General features: G+C 36.2%; 1 protein-coding gene across 1 annotated transcript; it reads left to right on the plus strand.

Moving 5' to 3' along the window:
- The first annotated feature begins 747 nt into the window (after positions 1-747).
- On the plus strand, positions 748-1,499 carry LOC124898454. The gene is made up of 2 exons (XM_047412100.1): positions 748-1,015; positions 1,192-1,499. The coding sequence occupies exons 1-2, from the start codon at positions 748-750 to the stop codon at positions 1,497-1,499; spliced, it is 576 nt and encodes a 191-aa protein (XP_047268056.1).
- Positions 1,500-9,415: the final 7,916 nt, after the last annotated feature.

Raw genomic sequence — 9,415 nt, forward strand, 5'->3', positions numbered from 1 at the left:
ATTATTTTTTAACAAGTAGTAATGAGCATTCGACCCTGTGACATCTTGCTTACACAGTCCACCCTTAACCACCAAGCTACTGTAGTCATCTATTTTAAAAAAATTAAAATGTTTATATATTATCCTTAAACCCATATTTGGCCTATATATTTGTACTTTCGTCATTGCTTAAGCCTCTACTGACACGGCACTATCTCTCAGTTGTCATTGGAAGATTCTCGAGCGCTTATCTTAAGATAAAAGTGCACCCGCACTTTTCAAATCCTAGGTTCTCCTCTGGCCGTGACACTCCTACTCCAACTCTAATTTGTATTTGATTTTCATGGCAAAACACCCCCTTAGATTATCTATGCGATCAAAGTTCATTGCTACACATGTATTTACACTTGTACTGTGATATATTCAATCATACAATTCCAAGATTTATCTTTTCAAATAGTCCTACTCCAAAAAATTTGCAAATGCTGATAAATCCACTTCAAAAGTTGTTGCAGTCATGGTGCCGCTTCAGCGCATATGGCCATCTCAACCATTCTCATCTCTCTCGACTTATTTCCATGTACAATATCCCTCTCCGTTATGCTGGAACCATAGTTCACATTCAAGAAGCGAAGCCTCGGACCCCTCTTTCAAATTCTAATGCTCCTCACAAATTCCCTAACCAACTAATCCCATCATTCTTTGCGAAGTCCCATATCCATCACCTTGTTGTTTCACTAGTATGCGAACTTAGTACATCATAACAAAATGGTTGTTCAAGATTTGCCCGAAGTACCAAATATTGAATGTTATTGTTTCAATCCTATCTTAGGTCTTGTTATTCGTACTTTTGGGAAGTTAAAGAGAAAGCTGTTTAACCTGGAATTGAACACTGTGAGTTCTGGGGATAAACAAGTAGTGTCCTTTATTGGGAAAATCAGATGTTGTGAACTTCTCAATTCATCAAGAGTGATTGAAAGTTTGTACCTTGATTTAATGGCTAATGAATTCGATGACATAAAACTATGGGCTATAGGTCCATTCAATCTCTGGTGTTAAGAAGGATGAAGAAGACTTCAACAAATGCCACAAGTCCCTGGATTGGCTTGACGAACAAGAATAGTTATTTTCTTGTCTTTTGGAATGACTACTTCATTGTGTGATGAAGAAGTCAAAGAGATTGCCATTAGACTAGAGAAAATCCAACTACAGGTCATTGGGTACTCAGAGATGCTGACAAAATAGATGTTTTTACAAGTGAAGTTAGAAAAATTCGTCTGCCTGAAGGGTATATGGAGAGAATAAAAGGAAGAGGGATTATAGCAAGAGATAAGATAGCTTTTTGCAGATTGTTCAATGGGTGGTTTTACGAATCATTGGGGATGGAATTCATGCGTAGAGAGTATGTTTTTTGGATTTCCTATCACTGCATGGCCAATGCATTCAAATCAGCCAATGTAACAAAGTATCTGAAAGTTGGACCAACCGTTAGGCCATCAGCTATGGGCGCATTGAGATGAACATGCTACAACAGAAAAGTTAAAATGCTGAAATGCCGTGAAAACTTTGATGGCTTCAACAGAGGGAGATGAGATGAGGAATAGAGCAGCAGATTTGAACAGTATTATTAAATCAGATTCTTCGATAACAACATATGAAATTTTAAAATCTCTCTTAAAAATGGTAAAGGTCTGGTCTGTGTACATTCTACCCTCCACAGATCCCACTTTGTGGGAATACACCAAGTATATATTGCTATTGTAATATCTTGGATCACACTAGTTTCTGGTCTCGTATTTCTCTAATAAGTAAAGGCATAGCTCAACAACTGGTCTGGTTCTAACTGTGCAGAGCATATTTAAACATTTAGATGTTTATTTAAACCATGGAGATGATTTCATAGGAACAAGTCGCCAGTTGATCGGATATCCTCATAACATTCTGATGCACTTAAGGAATTTTGAACCACCCAACTGTTATCTTTTATGTATTCGGGTACAAGAATCTATATATAAGAAACACAAATTTCAACACTAGTTCAACTCCAAGACAAGAACACTTATGAAGTTCCGTAACACCTTCAACACTAGATTACGAATAATCTATCTAAGAAGTGTGTTAAGATTCAGAAAAAATATGAAACAAAATTTAAGACCAAGTCCTCTGAATTCACAGAGTGTCCTTAAGGAATAATTCCCCTCACTGTACCCGAGGTTTTGAAATCTTCCTCCCAGGATAAAATGGTCTTCAATCTGAACAATAGCGGTACCTCAAATTATTGGATTCAGCAAACTCACTCAACGGTTTGATAGATTACACAGAAAGTTTTTCAAGACAAGAAGAGAGTTTGTATTTCTGAAAAAATTATACCTAAACTGTGGATGAAAGAAGGTTTATATTGCCAACATGTGCCTCTTTTGAAAAGAGGCAATGGTTCACTTAAAAAGTGTGACCTTTCTGGAAAAGCCATGTCCGTTCGTCCAAATAATGTTTCTTTTCCAAACAGGCATACCATTTCATGAATCAGTGTGCCATTTCGTTGAAGGGTTGCATCCCTTCGTTTCAGCACTGCATTATCTCGAAACACTGTTTCGAAATCTGCATGCATGCATATAATGGAGTATCAAAACACAGAAAAAGTTGCTTTCTTTCCCTTTGGTATTTTCGAACTGAATTTCTGTCAAATAAACTTTGTCCAAAAAGATAGATCTCATCGATCGATCATTTGACAAATCCAAATCTAAATCCGAAGTCGAAGCCAAAGCTGAGCCGAGCGAGCGACGACGATGACGGCGCGAGGCATCTCTTATTTCTTGCCTCACTTACCATGTGGAGTAAGTGTTTCTTATTTTAAACACTCACAAATTCTTTTCTTCCACCAATGTGGGAGAAAGAGTGAACTTTCCAATTTGGGAGCACACTTTCTAAATTAGTGTCTCCCTTCTCTCCACTATTTTTTTTTATTTTTTATTCACACTTTTTCATATACTTTGAACCCAACAATCCCCCACATGAATGGGATATGGTTATTTTTCATAAAAAATTTACGGACAAGTATGTGATCATCAAGCAAAGACTGATTACATCTGGATAAGTGGATTTCCCTGCCATAGTGAACATGCATTGGATGCACTTGATCAATCGGTAGATTTGATATCTTTGAACCGTCGAGTTTTAGTGTACACCTAGACAGAATATGTCACATAACCATTCTTTTACCGTTTATAGTTCTCACGATTTTATTCTTTTCATCCATGAATACGTTCCGGTTTCATGAGAGCTTAGGGAATAGGCCTTTACTAACATTCTCCTTGAAGCAGCTTCCACTTCGTCCTCACATAGGTGATTTCTAAACGTTCAATGCTATAGATTAAAATATTTGGTCAAATCTGCCAAATTTAGATAATCATTAATAGACTTTTCACCATAAGTCTTATCCATGTTTACTAAACATTGTCTACATCATGGGAATGGGTTGGGTAATTGACAATGTTGAATCTGTCAGACACAACTTTGTTTGATCTCCTTGAACCTAGATATTAGGATCTCCAGTTTGCTAGGTAGAGTTACCACCATGCTGACTTGTCCTAGGCCTTAAACCCATTCTCTTGGATGTCCTTTTCACTCCTTCTTTAGATAGGCCTTTTATAAGTGGATCTGACACATTATCCTTTGACTTTACATAGTCAACATTGATAATTCCACTAGATAGAAGTTCTCAAATGATATTATGTCTCTTTCGTATGTGACGAGATTTACCATTGTACATCATGCTCCCTACCCTACCTATTACCGCTTGACTATCACAGTGTATACATACTAGTGCCACTGGTTTGGGCTAATAAGAAATATCTTCCAAGAAATTACGACGTCATTCTGCTTATTCACCGGCTTTATCCAATGCGATAAATTCAGATTCCATTGTAAAGAGAGCAATACAAGTCTATTTGGATGATTTCCAAGAGACTGCTCCTCCACCGATAATAAATACATATCCACTTATGGATTTTACTTCATTCGATCCGGTGATCCAATTTGCATCACTATATCCTTCGAGTACCACGGGATATTTGTTATAATTCAAGGCATAGTCTTGAGTGTATTTAAGATACCCCAAAACTGTTTTCATTGCCATTCAATGATTTTTGTTGGGATTACTTGTGTACCAACTCAATTTAATTATAGTGCATGCTATATCTGATCGTGTACAGTTTATTATATATATTAAACATCTCAATACTCTTGCGTACTTCAATTGTGAGTCACTTTCACCTTCATTCTTTCGAAGTGCAAAGCTCACATCCAAAGGAGTCTTGGAGATACCGAATTTCGTATACTTGAATTTGTCAAGTACCTTTTTGATATAATGAGACTGTGACAATTCCAACCCTTGTGGAGTTCTATGGATTCTTAAACCTAAGATCACACCCGCAACTCCAAGGTATTTCATATCAAACTTGCTTTTGAGCATTCGTTTCATTGCATTTATGTCTAAAATGTCTCTACTGATGATCAACATATCATCCACATATAAACAAACAATGACTTGGTAATTCAGAGTGTCTTTAATGTAAACACATTTATTACATTCATTTATCTTGAACCCGTTTGCCAACATGGTTTGGTCAAACTTCGCATGCCATTGTTTAGGTGCTTGATTTAGTCCATACAACGACTTAATAAGTTTACACACCTTATTCTCCTTTCCTAGAACCACAAAACCCTCAGGCTGTTTCATGTAAATTTCTTCCTCTAATTCTCCATTTAGGAATGCAGTTTTTACATTCATTTGATGGATATCAAGACCATATACCTCCGCCAAGGCAATTAACATTCGAATCGATGTTATCCTTGTTACTGGCGAGTATGTATCAAAGTAATCAAGACCTTCTTTTTGTTTGAAACTTTTTACTACAATTCTTGCCTTGTATTTGTCAATAGTACCATCTATTTTCATTTTTCTTTTGAAAATCCATTTAGAACCTAAAGGTTTATTTCCTGGAGGAAGATCAACCAATGCCCATGTATGGTTGCTTAAAATCAATCTCACTATTGACAGCTTCTTTCCAAAAGGATGAGTCCGAAGATGTCATCACTTCCTTAAATATTTGAGGCTCATTTTCTAAGAGAAATGTTACAAAATATGATCCAAACAAAGTTGATGTTCTTTGACGTGTACTATGTATTGGATTCTCATCATTATGTACATTCTCACTTGTTTCATCTCGAGGTCGTTTAGACCCTCCAATAGACAGTTCATGTCTAGTTTTATACGGATAAATGTTTTCAAAGAATTTAGTATTATCTTATTCAATTACCATATTTTCATTAATATCTGGATGTTCGGATTTATGAACCAAAAGCCTACATGCTTTACTACTTTTAGCATATCCTATGAACACACAGTCCACCGTCTTAGGTCCTATCTTTACCATTTAAGGCATAGGAACTTGAACCTTTGCTAGACACCCCCACACTTTGAAATATTTCAAGTTGGGTTTCTTTTCTTTCCATTTTTCATAAGAAATTGATTGTGTTTTACTATGGGTAACTCTATTGAGTATACAATTGGCTGTAAGGATAGCCTCCACCCACAAGTTTTGCGGTAAACCAGAACTTATAAGCAAGGCATTCATCATTTCCTTCAAAGTTTGGTTTTTTCTTTCTACAATTCCGTTAGATTGAGGTGAATACGGGGCCATAGTTTAATGGACAATTCCATTCTCTACACATATTTTGGCGAAGGGAGATTCATATTCTCTACCTCTATAACTTCTTATCATTTTTCTCTTTTTCTCTAATTGATTTTCTACTTCAGTTTTGTATTGCCTAAACGTATCTATTGTTTCATCCTTACTATTTAGTAAGTAGACATAACAATATCTAGTACAATCGTCAATAAAAGTTATGAAATACTTTTTCCCACCACGTGATGGTGTTGACTTCATATCACAAATGTCAGCGTGTATTAAGTCTAAGGGATTGGAATTCCTTTCAACGGACTTATAAGTATGCTTTGCATACTTTTATTCCACAAACATTTGACACCTTATTTATTGCACTCAAAGTTTGGCAAAACCTCTAAGTTAATCAGTTTTCATAACGTTTTGTAATTAACATAGACTAAACGTTCATGCCATAAATTATAAGACTCAATCAAGTAAGAAGAATTTGAATTTTTATTGATTTAAACATTCATTACATTCATCTTATAAAGGCCCTCGGTGAGATAGCCTTTTCCTACATACACTTCTCCTTTGCTTATTATAATTTTTCCAGAAACAGTTACACATTTGAATTCATTCTTGTCTAGAAGTGAAATAGAAATTAAGTTCCTACGAAACTCCAAAACATACAAGACATTGTTAAGTGTCAAGACCTTTCCTGAAGTCATTTTCAAGCCCACTTTTCATGTTCCTTCTACCTTAGCCGTGGCGGAGTTATCCATGTAGATCATTTCTTCTACTTGAGCCATAGCGAATGATGAAAACAACTCTTTGTTAGCACAAAAATGTCGGGTGGCATCAAAATCCATCCACCACTCGCGAGGATTCCCCACCAAATTTCATTATGAGAACATAGCACACAAATCATCACATTTTTTGTTAGACTCAAGCATATTAGCTTGGTCCTTTTTCTTGCCTCTCTTAAGGGCATGACAATCCGTGGACTTATGGCCAATTTTGCCACAGTTGAAGAACTTTCTCTTGAATTTCTTCTTTGGTTGATTGTTTCCTTGTTCAACTTTCTTCCTTTTCTTAGAATTTTTTTGGTCATCTTCCACAATATGTGCTGCATTAATTGCAAAATTCCCTTTTGGCCTTCTCTCGGCAGCTTATTATCCTTTTCAATACGTAGTCAGACAATAAGATCTTCGACAGTCATCTCCTTGTGTTTGTGCTTCAAGAAGTTTTTGAAGTCTTTCCACATAGGTGATAGCTTCTCAATGATCTCTACTACTTGAAATGCATCATTCATAATCAAACCTACAAAACAGTTTATATGAGTACTAAGAATATTTTCAATTTGTTCAACTAAGGTATTTTTCAAAGATATACCTTCCGTTAGGAGATCATGAATTATTACTTGCAATTCCTTCACTTGAGAGACAACCGATTTGCTGTCTATCATTTTAAAGTCCAGGAACCTTGCAACAAAGAATTTCTTACTTTCCACATCCTCTGTCTTGTATTTCCATTCTATTACTCCCCACAATTCTTTCGATGTCTTAGTTCCACTATAAAATTATAGAGGTCGTCTTGGAGACCACTCAAGATATAATTCCTGCAAAGAAAGTCTGAGTTCTTCCAAGCCTCTACAACATGAAATTCTCTCCTCGGACACCTCAAGAGCATCCTCACTAGTGAACCTTTGAAGGCATAAAGTGGTAAGGTAAAAGAACATCTTTGTTGCCATCACTTAAAGTCAATGCCCGTAAATTTTTCGGGCTTCTCCGCAAGCACCATTGGTTGCGGAGCATTTACTTGACTTGTTGATGCAATACTAGTTGCCCCCACAGTCGTAGCCACATCTTGCATTTGACTTTCGTTAGTCATTTTTCCTGTCACCACAAGACAATAAAATTTAGTATTTTCAAAATACTATTTATAAAGTTAAGTAACTTTAAACTTTTCTTCTTGTTTCTAGTTAACAATGAAGTTTTTATGACTTCCAATTGTCAACCGAATGATCTTTAACTTCTGATGAAGACTTTATGTCTTCGAATCACTAGTTAAGTTCAAACGGAGTAGAAATCTTAAAGCTTTATCGCCAAAAAAAAGCAATCCAGATTCTGCAAAAGATTTTTTCTTAAGATTGTTATTTTTTATGTATTCAGATACAAGAATCTGTATATAAGAAACACAAACTTCAACACTAGTTCTAGTCCAAGACAAGAACACCTATGAAGTTCTGTAACACCTTCAACACTAGATTACGAATAATCTAAGAAGTGTGTTAAGATTCAGAAAAGAGATGAAGCAAAATTTAAGACCAAGTCCTCCGAATTCAAGGAGTGTCCTTAAGGGATAATTTCCCTCACTGTACCCGAGATTTTGGAATCTTCCTCCTAGGATAAAATGACCTTCAATTCAAACAATAATGGTACCTTAAATTGTTGGATTTAGCGAACTCACTCAACGGTTTGATAGATCACACAGAAAGTTTTTCAAGACAAGAAGAGAGTTTGTATTTCTGAAAAATTCGTACCTAAACCTGTGGATGAAAGCAGGTTTATATAGCCAGCATGTGCCTCTTCTAAAAAGTGGCAATGCTTCACTTAAAAGGTGTGACCTTTCTGGAAAAGCGATGTGTGTTCGTCCAAAGAATGTGTCTTTTCCGAACAGGCATACCATTTTATGAATCAGTGTGTTATTTTTTTGAAGGGTTGCATCCCTTTGTTTCAGCACTGCACTGTTTCAAAACACTATTTCAGAATCTGTATACATGCATATAAATGGAGTATCAAAACACAAAAAGAACTGAATTTCTGTTAAATAAACTTTGCCCAAAAAGATAGATCTCATCGATCAATCATTTTCGAAATCCAAATCCAAATCCAAATCCGAAACTGAAGCCGAAGCTGAGCCTAGCGAGCGACGACGATGACGGCGCGAGGCATCTCTTATTTCTTGTCTCACTTACCATGTGGAGTAAGTGTTTCTTATTTTAAACACTCACAAGTTCTCTTCTTCCACCAATGTGGGAGAAAGAGTGAACTTTCCAATTTGGGAGTACGCTTTCTAAATTAGTGTCTCCCTTCTCTCCACCATTTTTCCTCTATTTTTCATTCACACTTTTTCATATACTTTGAACCCAACACCAACTCATCAAATGATCATAAGTAACAACCACTTTGTTATGTTTAGTACTAGCAAGTTCACGTACTAGGGAGAAAACTGGCTAGCAGAGATAGCAGGCTGCAAAAAGTTAAATCAAAACCATGGAAATAAAAGTTCGTCATGGTTTGAGGATCCAAACCATGAACCCAAGCTTTCGCCTATTGAATGTGAATAGTGGTTCCAACATAATGGAAAAGGATATTGTAAACACGCATGATCTTAGAGATGTATAAAAAGTGGTTGAGATGGAATTGTCATGGAAGTGGAACCATGACTACAGCCGATTTGCGGTGGGATTTTTCTCCCACTCTAATTCATTGACAAGTCAAGATGGAAAAATTGGTGAGCTTAACTATTTCAGGTGGGATGGTGTCAGAGAGATGGTTCATGCTAATATCAACATATTCAAGAAAAGAAAGAGATGAAAATGGAAAATAGAGTGTACCAATATCATTAGCATTTGTAATATTCGACCAGTTAACCCAACCATCAACGTATATAACTCCATACCAGTCTGTGTATGCATCAGACTCACCGTTCTAGAAATGGAACCATGTCATAAAACAATCTAATATAGGACATATGGGTACAACCAA

Source organism: Capsicum annuum, chromosome 5 (genome assembly GCF_002878395.1).
Source record: "Capsicum annuum cultivar UCD-10X-F1 chromosome 5, UCD10Xv1.1, whole genome shotgun sequence".
NCBI lineage: Eukaryota > Viridiplantae > Streptophyta > Magnoliopsida > Solanales > Solanaceae > Capsicum > Capsicum annuum.

Excerpts from the sequence above, each read along its gene's own strand:
- LOC124898454 (XM_047412100.1), top strand. The coding sequence starts at position 748 with ATGGTTGTTCAAGATTTGCCCGAAGTACCAAATATTGAATGTTATTGT. Across the intron at positions 1,016-1,191 it reads CATAAAACTATGGGCTATAG|GTCATTGGGTACTCAGAGAT; the intron begins GTCCATTCAATC and ends ATCCAACTACAG.